The sequence below is a fragment of the Acipenser ruthenus genome, chromosome 38, assembly GCF_902713425.1.
Source record: "Acipenser ruthenus chromosome 38, fAciRut3.2 maternal haplotype, whole genome shotgun sequence".
NCBI classification, from domain to species: Eukaryota; Metazoa; Chordata; class Actinopteri; order Acipenseriformes; family Acipenseridae; genus Acipenser; species Acipenser ruthenus.
The window spans coordinates 4946267-4968457 of record NC_081226.1 but is presented as its reverse complement, the minus strand read 5'-3'; the positions used below and the strand labels follow the sequence as shown (position 1 = coordinate 4968457).

General features: G+C 41.7%; 1 protein-coding gene across 1 annotated transcript; it reads right to left on the bottom strand.

The window, feature by feature from the left end:
* LOC117433780 (proteasome subunit beta type-7) lies at positions 1 to 16284 on the bottom strand. The gene is made up of 8 exons (XM_059009292.1): positions 16128 to 16284; positions 10157 to 10250; positions 8980 to 9077; positions 6786 to 6926; positions 4347 to 4462; positions 1601 to 1659; positions 843 to 994; positions 1 to 629 (listed from the first exon to the last, which is right to left on the bottom strand). The coding sequence occupies exons 1-8, from the start codon at positions 16271 to 16273 to the stop codon at positions 518 to 520; spliced, it is 918 nt and encodes a 305-aa protein (XP_058865275.1). The 5' UTR covers positions 16274 to 16284; the 3' UTR covers positions 1 to 517.
* Positions 16285 to 22191: the final 5907 nt, after the last annotated feature.

The following is a 22191-nucleotide window of genomic DNA, read 5'->3' as shown; positions in this document are numbered from 1 at the left end:
TCAAGTTATAACACTTTTAATTGAATTGCAAGAAAAAAAAACTACAAAAAATGATAAAGACACAGCAGTCTAAAATAAGCAAGGGGGCTGAATGCTCTGGAATCATTGATCAGTTTTCCCCCATGCTTTTCTCATGCTTATACAATACCTTCACCACAGTTTCGCATGTCTTTTCATATGCTTCACCACACCTCTCCGGTCTTTACAATGCTACCTATGCCGTGCCATGCTTCTTACTATGCTTCACTACGCCTTGCTATGCTTCTACACGTGGGAACATGTTATAATGGGTTTAGTATCTTATAGTGTGTGTGTGTGTGTTCTGTTTACATCATTATCTACTGCTGTTTAATAATCATACTGGCAAAACCTGCTTCAGTTGTGAACGATGCAGTGTGCTGCTCAATGGAAGGACATCACTGTTCACAGGATCAGCTGGGGCGGGGGGGGGAGGTGTGTGTGTGTGTGGGAGCCCTTTGAGACACACACACTCGGGTGAGGGTCCCTGTAGTGGATGCTACTCCGTGTCCATTCGCTGGACAGTCTCCTCTACAAGTTCCACTGCGATGGGAGTGACCGTCTTGGTCAGGACGGCCGTAGTGCCCTTTTTATAACGGTACTGTCCAAGCCTAAGAGAGAGGGAGAGAGAGACAATATTAGAATTCATCATATTATTGGAACTAGCTTTACGATAACTGTGTGTGTGTGTGAGAGAGTGAGTGTCTGTGTATCTCACTTTCTGTCTCTGCCTCTCTCTCCCTATCTCTCCGTCTCTGCCTCTGTACTCCGATCTCTCTCAGCGTATCTCTATGTGTACCCTCTCACTCTGTCTCTGTACTCACTTGCACCCCCTCTTGCCCGGCTGGTCGAAGGGTCTCAGGATGTCCACACTGCCCTTGCTGATCACACACAGGTCCACGTTGCTGCCGGAGCCCAGGTCACAGAAGATACCGGCCGTGATGGCGTCTTGAACCAGCCGCTGGGCCTCCTCCAACTGAGACACAGAGAGAGAACAAAAAGCAGAGTCAGCAGAGAAAACCCAATACACACAGAACAGAGTCTAGAACACACACAGAACAGAGTCTAGAACACATACAGAACTACAGTCATGGGAGAGCCTAGAACACATGCAGGTCTACACAGTCACAAGAGTGTCTCGAACACAGACAGAACTATAGTCACAGAAGTGACTAGAACATACACAAGACCATGGTCATTAAATAGTCTAGAAAACACACAGAACTATATAACACAAGAGAGTATAGAACACACACACACACACATCTGCACAGCCACAAGAGTCTAGAACACAAACTCAACTAGTCAATGGATAGTCTAGAACATACATATGACTACACAGTCACGAGAGTCTAGAACACACACATGTCTACAGTCATGAAATAGTTTAGAGCACACACAGAACTACAGAGTACAGAGCACAAGAGGGCCTACAACTTACACAGAACTACAACAGCTATGCGAACACAGTCCAGAGTCATACACACACATAGAGAACTACAAAGACAGGACAGAGAGAGAGGGTCCAGAATCACACACCAACACATTTATAACATTATGTTTCTAGCAGTGTCTGTTTTACCTCCATGTTGGGCTTGTACCGGTCTTCAAACACAGCCATTGCAGAAGCTGATCCAGACCCTGTGACAGAAAAATCTACTTGATTACAAGAGCTTTATACACGAAAGCCCAGGACACACTGAGGAACGGGCTTACAAACGAGAGCCCAGGACACACTGAGGAACAGGAGCTGACTTTACACACGAGAGCCCAGGACACACTGAGGAACAGGAGCTGACTTTACACACAAGAGCCCAGGACACACTGAGGAACAGGGGCTGACTTTACACACAAGAGCCCAGGACACACTGAGGAACAGGGGCTGACTTTACACACGCGTGTCCAGGACACACTGAGGAACAGGAGCTGACTTTACACACAAGAGCCCAGGACACACTGAGGAACAGGGGCTGACTTTACACACGCGTGTCCAGGACACACTGAGGAACAGGAGCTGACTTTACACACAAGAGCCCAGGACACACTGAGTAACGGGCTTACACACGAGAGCCCAGGACACACTGAGTAACGGGCTTACACACGAGAGCCCAGGACACACTGAGGAACAGGAGCTGACTTTACACACGAGAGCCCAGGACACACTGAGGAACAGGGGCTGACTTTACACACGAGAGCCCAGGACACACTGAGGAACAGGAGCTGACTTTACACACGCGAGCCCAGGACACACTGAGGAACAGGGGCTGACTACACACAAGAGCCCAGGACACACTGAGGAACGGGCTTACACACGAGAGCCCAGGACACACTGAGGAACAGGAGCTGACTTTACACACAAGAGCCCAGGACACACTGAGCAACAGGAGCTGACTTTACACACGAGAGCCCAGGACACACTGAGGAACAGGAGCTGACTTTACACACGCGAGCCCAGGACACACTGAGGAACAGGGGCTGACTACACACAAGAGCCCAGGACACACTGAGGAACGGGCTTACACACGAGAGCCCAGGACACACTGAGGAACAGGAGCTGACTTTACACACAAGAGCCCAGGACACACTGAGGAACAGGGGCTGACTTTACACACAAGAGCCCAGGACACACTGAGGAACAGGGGCTGACTTTACACACGCGTGTCCAGGACACACTGAGGAACAGGAGCTGACTTTACACACAAGAGCCCAGGACACACTGAGGAACGGGCTTACACACGAGAGCCCAGGACACACTGAGTAACGGGCTTACACACGAGAGCCCAGGACACACTGAGGAACAGGAGCTGACTTTACACACGAGAGCCCAGGACACACTGAGGAACAGGGGCTGACTACACACAAGAGCCCAGGACACACTGAGGAACGGGCTTACACACGAGAGCCCAGGACACACTGAGGAACAGGAGCTGACTTTACACACAAGAGCCCAGGACACACTGAGGAACAGGGGCTGACTTTACACACGAGAGCCCAGGACACACTGAGTAACGGGCTTACACACGAGAGCCCAGGACACACTGAGGAACAGGAGCTGACTTTACACACAAGAGCCCAGGACATACTGAGGAACAGGAGCTTACACACGAGAGCCCAGGACACACTGAGGAACAGGGGCTGACTTTACACACAAGAGCCCAGGACACACTGAGTAACGGGCTTACACACGAGAGCCCAGGACACACTGAGGAACAGGAGCTGACTTTACACACAAGAGCCCAGGACACACTGAGGAACAGGAGCTTACACACGAGAGCCCAGAACACACTGAGCAACAGGGGCTGACTTTACACACAAGAGCCCAGGACACACTGAGTAACGGGCTTACACACGAGAGCCCAGGACACACTGAGGAACAGGGGCTGACTTTACACACAAGAGCCCAGGACACACTGAGCAACAGGGGCTGACTTTACACACAAGAGCCCAGGACACACTGAGGAACGGGCTTACACACGAGAGCCCAGGACATACTGAGGAACAGGGGCTGACTTTACACACAAGAGCCCAGGACACACTGAGCAACAGGGGCTGACTTTACACACAAGAGCCCAGGACACACTGAGTAACGGGCTTACACACGAGAGCCCAGGACACACGGAGGAACAGGAGCTGACTTTACACACAAGAGCCCAGGACACACTGAGCAACAGGGGCTGACTTTACACACAAGAGCCCAGGACACACTGAGGAACGGGCTTACACACGAGAGCCCAGGACACACTGAGGAACAGGAGCTTACACACGAGAGCCCAGGACACACTGAGCAACAGGGGCTGACTTTACACACAAGAGCCCAGGACACACTGAGGAACGGACTTACACACGAGAGCCCAGGATACACTGAGGAACAGGAGCTTACACACGAGAGCCCAGGACACACTGAGCAACAGGGGCTGACTTTACACACAAGAGCCCAGGACACACTGAGGAACGGGCTTGGGGTCACACTGAGGAACAGGGGTTCACTACACATGCAGAGATTGGGGTCACACTGAGGAACGGGGGCTCACTACACATGCAGAGATTGGGGTCACACTGAGGAACAGGGGCTCAGTACACATGCAGAGATTGGGGTCACACTGAGGAACAGGGGCTCACTACACATGCAGATTCTGGAGTGCCATCTCTAGTCGAGTGCAGGGTGACTCATGCCATTGGGTTCGAATCCTATTCTCATACAGTTGCTGATCTTGGCTGGGGATGATATAAAATCACTAGCTTTCAGGACCTCAAAAGTTTCTTCTTCAGATGAAAGTGGATTTTGCTGGTTCTATTTACAGCCCGCCCCCTCACCCTTTAGTCCATACCCATGGTAACGTAGGGCAGCTTGTCAAAGGAGCCGTGTGGGTAGATGCTGTAGAGGTGTGGCCCAGTCACATCGTACCCGCCCACAATCAGGGAGGCGCCAATACGGCCCTGGTACCTGGGGGGAGAAACAGGGGGCATTGTTACACCACAATGACAAGACTCCACCCACAATGAAAAGGTTAGGCTGGATATACACAACAAATTACTGAAACTGGCAGAGCTTCTTCTCACATTAAATTCTTTCTCTTTCCCTGGAGATTTTTACACTCAAATAAGAGGTGTCAGCATGGAAACCAAAATGGGACCCTCATATGCCTGTGTGACACGGAGACCCTGCCACTGGTTATTGGGTGCCTGCGTGCCTTTATGGAAGCAGCTGGGATGCACAACAGGAGACGCGTTGCTAAGGAATGAATTGATTCTATCTGTATTTATGTGAACGATGCACATTTCAATGCACATTTTGTTATAGTTCTACCTGACTTATCCTGCAATTTTATTCGCTCTGTTGCTCAATCCTGCTACCCTGGGTACTCACATTATTTCAGGGAAGTAATATTCATTTTCAGTCACTAATAGCTTTTGCTATAGACTTTGCGTTAGGATCGCTACAGCATCATCTGCAAAAAGTGCAACCTGCTTTATGTTGGAGAGACTGAAAGACGTTTAGCAGATGGCTTTGTAGAACACCTCAGAAGCATCATGATCAAATCCACCTTGCCACCTGTAGCTATACATTTTTATACTGATGGACATTCTATTGATGATGTCACTGTCTCTGGAACTTACAAATGCTATGGAACACAAGCACCAGAAAGCAGACAGAACGCAAGCTGACTTTCATTCTTAAAAACAAACAACTCAATGGACTCAGTGGCATTTTAGCTGATGAAGGACTCCTGTCCGAAACATCCTGAATACTTTTGCATTTATGTTGTACTTTGTGCACCTTTACTATTACTTCAAAGTTGTTTTTGTTATTTATATACGTGTATATATATACTGTATATATACACACACACACACACACACACACAATGTAACTCTGGTTATCCGCGATCTTGGGGGAACACAGGTCCACGCATGTGTGAAATCCGTGGATAAATGAGGTGTCATTGCGTGTGACTAGAATGCATGAATAAAATGTAGAAACTAGTAATGTAAACCAAATTAACGTTTACTGGAGATGTATGCAATACAATATATTACAAAGACCGAAGAATGTTTTAAAATGAGTTTACTTTGATAGTGATTCTCAGAGCAAAGTCTTTTCAAAATGTGATACACAGTTTCCCTAGGTTTCTCTAGTACCAAAAAATAAATTTAAAAAAAAACTTATACTACAAAATAAAAAAAATACAAATAGTTACAAGATCAGAAGACATTTTATGATGGGAATAATTCAGCCCATCAGCGCTCACAGTTTTCATGTAAGCTGAGTCGTGTGGCTGGTTTACAAGGTGTTATCGCTAGTTTATTCACTTATTAATATTAAATAATAGTATCTAAGTGTTGCTAGTTTTCTGGGATTTCAAACAGAAAATACAATAAAACATGTTTTTAACTTTAAAACTAAATAAACAAGCCTGCTGTGTAATTTAAACTTGTCTTACATTTCAACACAATACGTACCGACAGAAGTGTTTGTTTCTCTCGTAACAGCTTTTTTATACAATTCACTGCTGCAAGTCATATAAACAATTCAGAGCTGCTGCAGGGTACATATTCATGAACAAACCAGATGAAAACGCGTATCACAAATTCAGTATTTAAAATGAGTCTTGTGGCAGGATGAGAGCCCTGCCTGTATATATACTGGGTATTCACTCTGTGTGTTGTCATTTTGTAGTCTATGTGAGGGGTGTCGAAGACATTAAAATAACACTACATATCCCATAAGCCTGAATGGGAAACACCTGGGTGCATCTGAGGCGCTTGTTTAATTGAATTATTGTTTGAGTGTTTGTAATTAGTGTCAGGCGCTCGTGTATATCAGCTTGTCTTTGTGTTGAGGGTGGGTGAAGTTTAAACTGCAAGCTGCAGCCTGTGTGTGCTTTCCTGCCGTTGAGCAGCCTTGACAGCCATGATACCACAGTGTATATGCAGCACCAATACAAAGAGAGACCGAAACAGACCAAACTCCATAAACTAGAAGATCAATACAACAATCACATCATTCCAAACAGTTACCATACAGCCAAAAATAAGATGTGTTAGGAAATAAGAACCATTCCTGGTTTTACTATTAGTATTACTAGTAGTACTACTGTTACCTCTACACTGTGGCTAATCAAGCTTGTAGTAAAACCGAGGATGGGTGAAACTGCTGTGCAATAAGAGTTCTTTCCATCCATACATATTATGGTTTCATTACAATGTAAACAGGTTGATCTCAATGAATCTGAGAGCGTGCTTGAGTTTAGTTTTGGTTTCCTCACCTGAACAGCATCTGTTTGAGCAGCCTGGTAACCGTGACGACACGCGCAGCCCGTCCTGTCGACAGGGCGTGCAGCTGCAGCTGCGATGACATCATCTGAGTGATGACCTCAGCGTCCGCAGCCACGCCCGCTCCGCAGCAGCTGGGGGAGGAGAGGGGGGCTGAATCAACTCAACACGGTTTGACTAGTGCCACTCACACCTCTGCAAGGGTGATGTCTGACATAGACCTGCATGAAACTACCAGACACAGCTCTCCACAAGGGAGGGCCATTGCTGTTGATTGGGCTAAATTTACCATTCCAAGAGAAACAAGTGAAGTGCGTTTGTGTGGATCGCTGTTCTCTACGGTCCAAAAGCAGCGATCATCACAAACCCAAGCAGCTGTCTCTTCACTTGTTTCAGTTGGGATAGTAAATCAGCCAGATCAACACCAATGACCTTCACCTGATCGTCAGCCGCTGATTTCTGTGGAGAGACAATCCCAGTAATGGAATCATCTGTCTGTGCAGCCCTAGTCTAATATGTGCACAATCAGCACACTCACATTTCACTTACTGTGATTACAGCTAACAAAACCGTTCCTGAAATCGTAAATCAGATATCTAGTACTACACTCAGTTCTCAGTTTGCTTGCCCTGCTTACCAGGAAGTCTGTTGCTGTTATACCTTCTTGAGCATGTCTTCTGGGTCTAAGATGGTTACTGGCTGAAAGCATGTCAGTCCACAGAGAAAGCAGCTGATTGGTTATTTACAGGAAAGAAGCCGGGTATAGTGACCAAGGAAGTGCAACACTATCTGAACGCATGGCTTTATTTCACCAGTACAGCGCAGACATCAAGTTTTGAAATGTAAAGACACGTTTGCTAAAACACGTGTTTCTTTCAAAACTACACATTTGAGACTCTGTGTAATGAATGGGTGTGTTTGAGACCTGTGTGTTTGAGACCCTGTGTAATGAATGGGTGTGTTTGAGAGCTGTGTGTTTGAGACCCTGTGTAATGAATGGGTGTGTTTGAGAGCTGTGTGTTTGAGACCCTGTGTAATGAATGGGTGTGTTTGAGACCCTGTGTAATGAATGGGTGTGTTTGAGACCCTGCGTAATGAATGGGTGTGTTTTAGAGCTGTGTGTTTGAGACCTGTGTGTTTGAGATCCTGTGTAATGAATGGGTGTGTTTGAGACCCTGTGTAATGAATGGGTGTGTTTGAGAGCTGTGTGTTTGAGACCTGTGTGTTTGAGATCCTGTGTAATGAATGGGTGTGTTTGAGACCCTGTGTAATGAATGGGTGTGTTTGAGACCCTGTGTAATGAATGGGTGTGTTTGAGACCCTGTGTAATGAATGGGTGTGTTTGAGAGCTGTGTGTTTGAGACCTGTGTGTTTGAGACCCTGTGTAATGCATGGATGTGCATGGCGGAAACATGTTTTGGGACTATTTTGTTTGTGATGCTCACTTTAACATTCAGGTAGGGGTGTTAGTTTTATTTCCTAAACGCTTATACTGGGAATGTCTGTAACCAATGAGAAGAGCCATCCTGAGAAGCTCTCCATCCCGCTGTGTGAATGACTGCAGCATGTATCTGTGTGGAAGACTGCGTGTGCACAGCACTCAACTGAATATGAGAAAGACAGTGAAGCAATATTAAATAGGAAACTGACAAACCCTGTACTCTTATATTTCCCCTGCACATTCTTGGCAAAATTCAAAATGTTTATTCTTCCAAAGTTTCAATGTTTAAGCGCCAAACTCTGAACACCTCAGTGTTACCAGAGTATTTTTTGCACAGTATTTTTGCAGTTTTGCCATGCTTATATTATGCATTCACCATAGTTTATCCTGGTTTGCCATGTTGTTTATTAATATGCTTTACTATACCTCGCTATTCTTTACAATGCTTACCTATGCTTCACTGTGCTTTATTACACTTTGATGTGCTTTTACTATTTGAAACTGTACCATGCTGTCACTGTGCTTTATTACACCTTGCTGTGCTTTACCATGCTGTCACTGTGCTTTATTACACCTTGCTGTGCTTTACCATGCTGTCACTGTGCTTTATTACACCTTGCTGTGCTTTTACTATGGGACACTTTCACAAAGGGTTCAAAGTGATTCCATGTTTTCCTGTTTATAACAAGATAATAATAATGCAGCTCCACAGCATGGTTTCTCAGTGTCTCTGGTCTCGTACTCACTAGATGTTGGGGGCGATGTGATGGATCTTCATGCAGTTCTTATCGGCCACCACCATGTCATCAGTGGCCCTGGTGTCAGCTCCCAGAATCACACCGTCCTGCAGGATAAAACACAGTCAACTGCAGACAAGCTGATAAAGGGGTCTCAATGTGAGCTGTCACTCAGAAAAGCTGATAAAGGGGCCTCATTGTGAGCTGACACTCAGAGAAGCTGATAAAGGGGTCTCAATGTGATGTTAGGTATAGGGTTAGGGTCTCATTGTGAGGTGTCACTGACAGGGTTAACATCTCATTGAAACAATGAGACACAATGAAACAATCAAACATGAACCCACAGCACCCGCTTCAAACACGAACCCACAGCACCCACTTCAAACACGAACCCACAGCACCCGCTTCAAACACGAACCCACAGCACCCACTTCAAACACGAACCCACAGCACCCGCTTCAAACACGAACCCACAGCACCCGCTTCAAACATGAACCCACAGCACCCGCTTCAAACACGAACCCACAGCACCCGCTTCAAACACGAACCCACAACACCCGCTTCAAACACGAACCCACAGCACCCGCTTCAAACACGAACCCACAGCACCCGCTTCAAACATGAACCCACAGCACCTGCTTCAAACACCAATGGCTAACCATTCAACTAAACATATAGGGCAGCAGTGTGGAGTAGTGGTTAGGGCTCTGGTCTCTTGACCAGAGGGTTGTGGGTTCAATCCCAGGTGGGAGATATCGCTGCTGTATCCTTGAGCAAGGTACTTTACCTAGATTGCTCCAGTAAAAACCCAACTGTATAAATGGGTAATTGTATGTAAAAATAATGTGTAAAAAATAATGTAATTGTATGTAAAAATAATGTGATATCTTGTAACAATTGCAAGTCGTCCTGGATAAGGGCGTCTGCTAAGAAATAAATAATAATAAAGAGGGAGCTCTGCAATCCAGACATCACGTTTAGCATAGCACAGTGTTTTTACAGTTCCCCCAATGTTCCCTTGGTTATACTATGCGTTTACCATAGTTTGACATGTTTATTAAGATGCTTTACCATACCTTGCTATTCTTTACCATGCTTTCACTGTGGGACACTTTTATAAGGGAAGTGCGGGTGTCACGCTGCCATCAATGTTATTAACTCATCAGCTGCAGGGAGCAGATCTTACCTTGAATATAATTCCTGCGATGGTGGTACCAGTCTTCCGTGCTTTGGGGGCCTTGAACCCCTGTCCAGACATCTGCTCTTCCAACATGGCGTTCCTGTGAACACACAATGACACTGTAACACAAATACAACAACACAAGGATACAACAACACTGTAACACTAATACAACAACACAACGATACAACAACAAATGTAACACAATACAACACAACAATACAACAACACTGTAACACTAATAGAACAACACAACGTACAACAACACTGTAACACTAATAGAACAACACAACGATACAACAACACTGTAACACTAATACAACAACACAACGATACAACAACACTGTAACACTAATACAACAACACAACGATACAACAACACTGTAACACTAATACAACAACACAACGATACAACAACACTGTAACACTAATAGAACAACACAACGATACAACAACACTGTAACACTAATACAACAACACAACGATACAACAACACTGTAACACTAATAGAACAACACAACGATACAACAACACTGTAACACAATACAACACAACAATACAACAACACTGTAACACAATACAACAACACAACGATACAACAACACTGTAACACTAATAGAACAACACAACGATACAACAACACTGTAACACTAATACAACAACACAACGATACAACAACACTGTAACACTAATACAACAACACAACGATACAACAACACTGTAACACAATACAACACTGTAACAATATACAAATAAAACAATCCAAATATATTCGAGCTGGGACAAACACAGGATTTTCATGTTAGGATATTCGCTCATAATTTAAATACTCGTTCGGATATTCGTTTGTTTTTAAAAAAGTAATACAAGTCCTTATATTGCTGAACGCAGGCAGAGACAGCACAGCAGCGGGGGGCAGGGGGCGTGGGGCATGGCCCCTGTGTGTGTGCCTGTATTTTACAGCAAGCCCTTACAATATGTCACATTTTTAAATTGAAAAAGCGAGTCATTTCAGTCCCATGAGATTCCGGCTCGCTCTCAGCAGCACAACGCATTTTTGTTCCAGATGGCTTTCCAGAGATCACTAAGGATGCACATGCAGAATCTGGTTTGTTTACTTTTTGCTGCCTAAAACCTTTAAATAGAGGCTCAAGGGCTGCTGTGTTGATTCTTTTTTATAATTTTTTAATATATATATATATATATATATATATATATATATATATATATATATATATATATATATATATATATATATATATATATATATTAATCTTGCATATCACAAAGAGCTCTTTTACATTTGCCATCTTTTGAAACTGTCGCGCAAATTCTGGTGAGCCACTACTACAGTTCATCTCTGTTTTATAATTATACCTGTCTACTCTGTACTGTGTGAAACGCTCATCTGTTTGATAATTGCACCTGTCTATTCTGTACTGTGTGAAACGCTCATCTGTTTGATAATTGCACCTGTCTACTCTGTACTGTGTGAAACGCTCATCTGTTTGATAATTGCACCTGTCTATTCTGTACTGTGTGAAACACTCATCTGTTTGATAATTGCACCTGTCTACTCTGTACTGTGTGAAACGCTCATCTGTTTGATAATTGCACCTGTCTACTCTGTACTGTGTGAAACGCTCATCTGTTTGATAATTGCACCTGTCTACTCTGTACTGTGTGAAACGCTCATCTGTTTGATAATTGCACCTGTCTACTCTGTACTGTGTGAAACGCTCATCTGTTTGATAATTGCACCTGTCTACTCTGTACTGTGTGAAACGCTCATCTGTTTGATAATTGCACCTGTCTATTCTGTACTGTGTGAAACACTCATCTGTTTGATAATTGCACCTGTCTACTCTGTACTGTGTGAAACGCTCATCTGTTTGATAATTGCACCTGTCTACTCTGTACTGTGTGAAACGCTCATCTGTTTGATAATTGCACCTGTCTACTCTGTACTGTGAGAAACGCTCATCTGTTTGATAATTGCACCTGTCTATTCTGTACTGTGTGAAACGCTCATCTGTTTGATAATTGCACCTGTCTATTCTGTACTGTGTGAAACGCTCATCTGTTTGATAATTGCACCTGTCTACTCTGTACTGTGTGAAACACTCATCTGTTTGATAATTGCACCTGTCTATTCTGTACTGTGTGAAACGCTGTGATGGGGTACACCACGCCCTTGTGTGTATATACATTATTTTGTATTTGTGTTGTGTTATTATTATTTAAATGTATGGTTTGGTGTGTTAAAAACACTGTTTATTGCTAAACTGGCTGTTGACCACGCCTATGAGAAACCCCGTGCTGAATGTGGTTGAGGGGTAAATTGTGGAACTGTGGAGCAGCTGTGGAACTCTCTCCCCGACCATGTCAGAGGTTCACCTACAGTAGCTACTTTTAAATCTAGGCTTAAGACCTATTTTTATAATTTAGCTTTTTGATTTTATATTTTGTTGTTTTTAGTTGTTTTAAATTGTGTCTTTTCTCTTTTTGCGATATGATGTTTTTTTTTTGTTTGTTTTTTAACTGTAACTGTTTAACTTATTCATCAATTTATGCCGTTTTATTAACTTTGATTTTAATCTTTGTGTTCTGTTACCTTCTTTTTTGTTTTTTGTGCAGCGCCTTGAACCTTGTTGTATGAAAGGCGCTCTATAAATAAAGATTATTATTATTATTATTATTAAATTAGGTAATTGAGAGCCAGCTGATCCCTCGGCCACAATATAAAACAAGCAGCTCTGGCTGAACAGTGTTAGTGTGTTCAGAGGCGGAACGAGAGTCATGAGTAAAAGAGAAGTGAAAGAGAAGCAGCAGTTGCTGGGCATCTAGGCATGCTGGTTATGCACCAGCACGATATTTGTGTGTTTTGTTCGTATCTGTTTTGGCCACCATGCTGTTTTGGTTTGAAGTGTTTTGTTTTGCTCACCCTTTTTATTTGAATTATTAAACGGGCCATGGGCAAGACTAAAATAGAATATACGTTTTTTTAAATATTTTTAAACAGATAAAATCAGCTCAATTCAACACCGCTCCATTGACTCTTAATAGAAAATCTTCTCCCGAGCTCTCGATATCCCAGTGTGACGGAGGTCCCCATAGAGAATCAGTGGAGTTGAGTATCTTGTGTAATACAGAATATCTGTGATGAAGTGTATCGATATCACCCAGACACAGACAGGTATATCACAACAGTATCGCTTTTGTACTGGTGTTGAAAAGTGAGTTAGGACAGAAAGTGGTGTCGTATTGCTATATTCTAAACCAAAACTAATTTTACCTGCATCATTCCGGTACAACTTTTGTGAAGAGGGCTTATTAGAACAGGTTACATTAAAGGAAAACACATTTCTGAATATGATCTGTTCCTTAACCTCTCTCCAGACTTAATACAATAAAATAAAACACAACAGAAGTATTTCTCTTTCAAAGGCCCTGTTATTTATTTATTTATTTACTTATTTATTTTTATAAATTTAGTAGTTGCCAATTCATTTTTACCCCGTTTTTCTCCCAATGTGAAATGTCCAATTGTATTTAGGATCAGCTCACCGCTACCACCCCCACTCGGGAGCAGCGAAGACAAACACACTCTGTCCTTCGAAGCGAGTGCCGTCAGCCGACCGCTTCTTTTCACTCTGCAGGCCTGCTTTGCAGCCAGCTTGGAGCTACGCTGATGACACCCTGGCGGATCTAAGCCCCCCCCCCCCCCGGGCGGTGCTCGTGCAATTGTGCGGCGGCCCCTGGGATCCCGTCCAGGTCAGGCCCTGTTAAACCACTGGTCTCTGGGGGTTTGTTACTGGTAATGTGGGCTGCTGTACAGATGCAGAAAGGCTGCCAGTGTTGTAATGAATACTGCCTCCCCGTATGATGGTGTCTTTTTGCTAACTGCGCATGTGCAGAACTCTGAAGACATGTGCAGAGTGGAAGAACAGGGGAGGCAGTATTGTATTATTATTATTATTATTATTATTATTAATAATTTCTTAGCAGACGCCCTTATCCAGGGCGACTTACAATTGTTACAAGATATCACATTATTTTTACATACAATTACATTATTTTTTTACACACTATTTTTTACATACAATTACCCATTTATACAGTCGGGTTTTTACTGGAGCAATCTAAAGTACCTTGCTCAAGGGTACAGCAGCAGTGTCCCCCACCTGGGATTGAACCCACAACCCTCTGGTCAAGAGTCCAGAGCCCTAACCACTACTCCACACTGCTGCCCCATACAGTGTTTCTCGGGAAAATGACTAATCTTTAGATCTGTGCTGCTTTTGCATTTTTTTTAAATGTACATTCAGTTGGAAGTTTTTTTTTTTCCTTAAAAAATAAATAAATAAAAATGGACTACCTCTAATTTTCTCCGCGAGCCCTTCTCTCTCTCCTCCGTGTTGAGAATTACACATGCCTTACATTAGGGCTGGAGTTAATTTCATACATTAACATTAAAACATTTCTCAGTTTTAATTCAGAAGCCAAACACATTAAACACATTACACAGTGCTCAGAGTCGTTTAAAAGGAAAGCAGATAAACACGACGAGAACCCAGAAACCCAGAAGCCCTCAATATACTATTCAGAGCTAACTTGTCCCTGGCATTGCATGTTTATTTATATAAACATTTGTATAAACGTTTGTAAACTTTCTTATGTTCTTATGTTCTAACTAAAATAATGTTAAAACACACTCATGACAAGTACTTGCATTGTTGCACATAACCTCATTGATAACTGCACAGAGTGCAACCACAATAAATGAAACAAAATAAAAACATATGTATTTAACAGCTTCATCTGCAGAACGTCATTGTTGTTAATCTTGGCCTTTTTCCCACTCTGCTCAGCGGTATGTTCCAGTCTTTGGCTCTGGGGCCGTTTAAAAAAAGCTGCTATGGATTTTTAGTGTCCTGTCTTCATTTATTTTTTCTTTAGTATTAGTATGCCCTTCCAATGATAATAAAAGTAACAGCCGATTGGTTAATTTGCCTTGCTCCGGTGCACACAGCACTACTGGTGGATGACAATGACGGGTGAGTGGAATCCGAGCCTGGTCCACTTTATACAGCCGAACCTCATGATCCGGATCCAGTGAAACCAAACTCCATTTCTTTTTCTTTCTTTTAATCATGTTAATACAATGTAGCGATGGAGCAAACATTTATAATTTTAAATACCAACCCCCGGGGATGACAACCACCCCCCCATCAAAACGCACCCTGGTTACCTGCGACAACCGGTAGCCCATCAGACAGTGAAACACTCATCACTGGTACGTTTAGGAGCAGTTCATATACAGAATATGACGATTGTAGTAAATATTACCATTTCTCTATTTATGAAACATGATAAGCATAACTTTCCATTAAGGTGTCAAACTGTTAAAAGAAAAACTGCCGACTAATCTGGTGGGTTCTGTAATTTTCAATTCTGTGCTTTGCTGCCTTCCAAAGAGGACGTGTCGGCATATCTTCTCAAACTTCTTTTTTGATTTTTGCAACAAATACTCGGGTATTTACCCTCAGGTAGAAGAAAATATAAATGTTTTCTAAAACCATTTCTTCCATTTTCATGTACTGATTCAAACTGAAATATGAAAAATATTCTAAGCATGCGCAAATTAATTTGCATGACTGCGCATGTGTTCTGACTACAAATGAGACACTTTTTGACACAATACCTCACAAACCCTTTTAAAAATCACAAAGAAATGGCCTGTTTTGTTTCCAAACTTTGTATTTATTTTATATAAAAACGACTCTATCTGCAAAAAAACAATATATTAAAAATACATAAATATTCATCTGATCATTTCCTTAACTTTGGTAACTCGAGTCAAGCGGACACGCGTTGCGAACAGCGCGGTGATCATTGCTGCTGTAACAGTGCTAGGCCTCACACCTGCCTTACACAGCTTGTGTCGATTCAACCTGAACGAAACTCAAAAACTCACCTCCGAACATTTTCAAAGTTGAATCCCCCGACAGGAGCGAAGCTAGGTTTTGCACTGAGCAGCATCGTGGAGTGTGTGTAGATTTGAGAGAGAGAGATGGAGAGACAGGAAGATGACTTGCTAGCTGCGTGCGCACAAACATACATACAACAAAAAATTAAACTTTCACTTTCATCTTTTGTATCACATGATTGATTTCTTTACAGCAAAATTACCTCTCATTGCGGGACAGTTTAGAAGATGGATGTAGTGCTCTGTCTCCCTCTCGCGACGAACCGGGTGTATTGCAACCTGGGCGTATATTGATGGGTTGGGTTATTCAAAGGGACTCATTTATGAAACTTTACGGTGCGCGATAATTGCAGTTATTGTGCACGTTAATGATTTCCGTATTACTTTAAATAAATTGTATGATAATGTATTTAAATGAGCATCCAGCTCAGAATAATGAGATGAGTTGTATTCACATGATAGGGCAGCAGTGTGGAGTTAGGGCTCTGGACTCTTGACCGGAGGGTCGTGGGTTCAATCCCTGGTAGGGGACACTGCTGCTGTACCCTTGAGCAAGGTACTTTACCTAGATTGCTCCAGTAAAAACCCAACTGTATAAATGGGTAATTGTATGTAAAATAATGTATAAAAAATAATGTAATTGTATATAAAAATAATGTGATATCTTGTAACAATTGTAAGTCGCCCTGGATAAGGGCGTCTGCTAAGAAATAAATAATAATTTAGTAAAGTACGTTAATTTTAGTGCGTGCATTAAAGTGATCGTTTATTAGTGCGTATGGAAACCAGGCTTTAACCACTATAGGCGGGTCATTCTACCAATAGAGTGCCTTTTGTGTCCTAGTGTCATATTTTGGATAAAATAACTGATTCTACTCAAAGAAATGAATACATCATAAAGTATTAAGTAGTTCCTATACACAATCACCAATAAAAACACACTAGATAGCATTTAAACTGAAAAAACAGCGTATTTTTAAGGAAAAATCTGCAATGTCCCTATTTAAAGTCCTTTAAGAATATAACTCATTAAACCCTAATGTATTTTAAAATATCACCCTTATCACAAAACACAACTTAGTACATTGTTTTTCAACTATAAATGTGTACAATCAATATTTATTAATATAAATTAAAATATTTAGTACTGTCCCTAAATCCATTGTCAACCCTGTTACCGGAAAGACCCCCCCCCAGCAGAATAATGGATTATTCCACAAGTCACATGATTTTCAGCATGTGATATTGTCATCGAGGAGGAAGATATGGGAAACAACCTCAGGTATGTGCCTAAGCAGTTTTTCATCATTTTTTAAGCTATCTTGTCTTGGGGTACATAAGGTACCTTATAAATGTCAACCAGCAGCACACCTTGTGCGCCCATGCTCTCTACCACATGGGAAACAAAGGACAAACTGCTAGAGCAGGGGTAGGCAACCCTGGTCCTGGAGTGTCACGATCCTGCAGGTTTTGTAGGTATCTCTTAATCATGAATTGCTAAATACCTGGAACACGGTAATTCTGACCAATTAAGCCAATCATTGAGGCTGTGTGGTCCAGTGGTTAAAGAAACGGGCTTGTAACCAAGAGGTCCCTGGTTCAAATCCCACCTCAGCCACTGACTCATTGTGTGACCCTAAGCAAGTCACTTAACCTCCTTGTGCTCCGTCTTTTGGGTGAGACGTAGTTGTAAGTGACTCTGCAGCTGATGCATAGTTCACACACCCTAGTCTCTGTAAGTCACCTTGGATAAAGGCGTCTGCTAAATAAACAAATAATAATAATCAATGAGGGCTTGGGTAAAACAAAAACCATTAGTGTGTGTGAACTCCAGGACCAGGGTTGCCTACCCCTGTGCTAGAGGCTGCATACAGCTTAGTAAGTGCTCGGAAGAGCTAGGTTTTTGTTTGTTTGATTTTGTTTTGAATAATGAAAGTGCGCATTGTGTGCTTAAAAATCAAGGTTAAGTCTCGGGGTCATGTTTTTATAGGGGCACAAACCTTTTCTTTCTTTATATATATATACACTACCGGTCAAAGGTTTTGGAACACCCCAATTTTTCCAGTTTTTATTGAAATTTAAGCAGTTCAAGTCCAGTGAATAACCTGAAATGGTACAAAGGTAAGCGGTAAACTGCCAGAGGTTAAAAAAAAAGTTTAGGTTACCAAAAACTGAAAAATAATGTACATTTCAGAGTTATACAAAAAGGCCTTTTTCAGGGAACAAGTAATGGGTTAACAACTTACAGCTGTTCTGCAGCAATGGAAGTAAATTAAGCCTTGAAAGTTGATGCTAACAATTCCTACAGGTGTCCCAACTTTTGTTGATTACTTACAAACCCTCTGTCTGTATAAAAGCAGTGTTGGAACAGACTGTGTTACTACACCCTCTTAAGCATTATTTGGACAGTATTGTACTGCAGGAAGTAGTATATTGGTCTCATAATGGCGAGAAAAAGGCAATTAACAAAGGAAGACAGACAGACCATTATAACCCTTAAAAGTGTAGGTCTTTCCTTTATAGAAATTGCAAAGAAAGCCAAGGTGTCAGTGAGTACAGTTTCCTACACCATCAAAAGGCACTTGGAAACTGGAGAAAACTCTGACAGGAAGAGGTCTGGCAGACCCAAAGCCACAACAGAATCAGAAGACAAGTTTCTGAGAGTCAACAGCTTGCGTGATAGGCGGCTCACAGGACAACAGCTTCAAGCACAGCTTAACACTGGTCGAAGTAAGCAAGTCTCAGTTTCAACTGTGAAGAGAAGACTTCGAGCTGCAGGTTTGACAGGTCGAGTGGCAGTAAGAAAGCCATTGCTAAGATGGCAAAATAAGAAAAAGAGGCTTGCCTGGGCCATGAAGCACTGCCAGTGGACTACTGAAGACTGGAAGAAGGTCTTATGGACCGATGAATCAAAATTTGAAATCTTCGGTTCATCACGCAAGTTTTTTGTACGCCGTCGAGTAGGCGAAAGGATGGTTCCTTTTCTGAATACTGTCTAGATCATTTTGAATGACCTTTGCTGCTGCAACAGTGTTTGCCACTCCTCCTATTTTTGTGTCGTCTGCAAATTTAACAAGTTTGCTTACTATACCAGAATCTAAATCATTAATGTAGATTAGGAATAGCAGAGGACCTAATACTGATCCCTGTGGTACACCACTGGTTACCTCACTCCATTTTGAGGTTTCTCCTCTAATCAGTACTTTCTGTTTTCTACCTGTTAACCACTCCCTAATCCATGTGCATGCATTTCCTTGAATCCCTACTGCGTTCAGTTTGAGAATTAATCTTTTATGCAGGACTTTGTCAAAAGCTTTCTGGAAATCTAAATAAATAGAAGTCAGGCTTATTGGTCTGTAGTTACCTGGTTCGGTTTTGTCTCCCTTTTTGTGGATCGGTATTACGTTTGCTATTTTCCAGTCTGTCGGTACAACCCCTGAGTCAAGAGACTGTTGCATGATCTTGGTTAGCGGTTTGTAAATAACTTCTTTCATTTCTTTGAGTACTATTGGGAGGATCTCATCTGGCCAAGGGGATTTGTTTATTTTAAGAGCACCTAGTCCCTTTAACACTTCTGCCTCTGTTATGCTAAAGTTATTTAAAATTGGATATGAACAGGTCGACATGTGGGGCATGTTGTCCGTGTCCTCCTTTGTAAAAACCTGTGAAAAGTAATCATTTAATATATTTGCTATTTTTTTTTCTTCATCTATGATTTTGCCATTTGTGTCTCTTAGACATTTAACCTCCTCTTTGAGTGTTCTCTTGCTGTTATAATATTGGAAAAATATTTTGGAATTGGTTTTAGCCCCCTTAACAATATTGATTTCTATCTCTCTCTTGGCCTTTCTAACTTCCTTTTTGACTTGTGTTTGCAGTTCCAAGTACTCTTTCTGTGTGCTTTGTTTTTGGTCCCTTTTAAATGCTCTGTAAAGTGCCTTTTTTCGCTGAATATTTTTTTTAATGATCTATTAAACCATTTTGGCCGTCTCCTGTTCGTTCATCTCCTGTTCGTTCTAGGAGCCTGTCCACATTCTCAGTGATGTGCTTGACTGAGGCTCCTGGAAGGCAGCACACTGTTGTAGTAAGGGGGTCCAAACTGCGAACTGAACTTGACAAGTGTATTTTTCTGATAAGTTTCAGCTTATCAGAAAAATACACGCAGCTGCAAGGCTTTAAGCTGCAATATTTTCTGATTAAAGCAACTCCAAATTTAAAGATGTAATTCCTCCTTTCTGCTTCTAACTGCGTTGTACTTCTCCACTTGTACTTCTCACACAATGTCACTTCCACACTCTAAATCTGTTTAGTTTAAAGACCTTCCTCACAGCGAAGACTTTGTTAGTTATCGGGATTCCCGCCTTTTTTTTTTGAGCGCAGCTCTCGTGCTTTCTAGGTGCGTGTCGCGGGACAGTCATCTGCTTTGTAAAACAGCCACACGCTGCTTATGTATTGTATATTATATTCTAAGTGCCATATATAGGGGCCCCTAAAACATAAATAGGGGTTCAAAGAGTCTCCGGCCTGCAGCCCTCCCTGTTATTGCCGACTGTGGGTCGAATTATTATTGTTTTTGTTTTCTTTCATTTTCTCAAACAAACCAATAAAAACGACATCTGTGTTGTTTGAAATAAAACACAAATAATCGTTTCTGACAACAAACTCTACCACGTATCTCTGATATAAAATAAGCTTATTTTCTGAAGTCAATAATATCTGACTAAGGTTTCCCTGACTTTACTACCCAGAAAACAAATATTAACCTCTAGAAAATTAACCGGCTCTCACATTTCCATTTAAATTAGCTTATAAAAGATAAAAGACAAACTCACCTATTTTTTTTATCTTTTCGTCTCATTTATGTTTCTTTGTATTATTATTATTATCATTATTTAGGAACTTAAATAAATATGAAATACTATGTTTTCTAAAGAATATCACGCAGAAAAAAGTGACCATCTCTGTCAGTACTCTGAAACACAATAAATCAAATCAGGTAACTTTTCAAAAAGATAAGTGACTTTCAAAATTCAACGTCACAAAGACTGACACTCAACGTCACAAAGAAGACACGCGTGGGTCACATGTATCATTCTTTGTGACGTTAAATTTTAAAAGTCTTGTTTCTTTTATGCCGTGACGTTTTGGTTAAGATGTGTCCTCTCCCAATGCAGTCCCATGTCAGACAGTACCCCCCCTCATGTTGATCTGGTGTCCTCTCCCAATGCAATCCCCTGTCAGACACTACCCCCCCTCATGTTGATCTGGTGTCCTCTGGGCACACGCATTTTCTTAATAAAGGAATCATATTATGGGCTAAGGCAGTATTTATAAATGCAATTTATTTAGAAAATGGAGATATTACATTACAACTTTAAAAAAAGTAGCATTTTTTATGTTACTACGTTGTTTATTTGTTGTTGAATTATTACAAGTTTATGTTGTTCATGGGAACATAAATAGAATCTAATTAATTAGTCAATTAAGACCTCGACCAAATCAAAACCTACTGCTAACCGCAATTTACAAACCCAGTATTAATGGTTCCCTCTTGGGAAGAAAAAATAACCTTCTAACAAAAAAGACGCCATCAATAATGCAATAATAATCAATAAATGGTACGTATGTAATTTGCAGTTAGCGGGTGGATCAAAATTTTCATTTGGTTCAGGCCTTAAAGTACAGTTATTATTTGATGACATATTGTAAATAAATTAACATACTTTGTAACTCTTTTTCTTTTACGCTTTAATAATGACTGCATATCCTCTCCAGCATCAGACTGCAAGTCTGATGTTGTGCAGTGAAGTGATTGTTTGTATTTCTGGCGAGCTTTCAAATAGTCATCTAAAATATACAATAAAAATTTAGTTCAGTACTGTGTATACATTGCTTAAAACCTTTTCAAAACATGCATATACTCATACATTTATTTTAAAAAATCCTCTTATTGGACCACCCCTAATTTAATAAAAGTGCCTTTGTAAATACTTTTTTGGATTACTGGGGCCCCCTGACCATTGTGTATGTTTAGATTACATCATGCACAGGG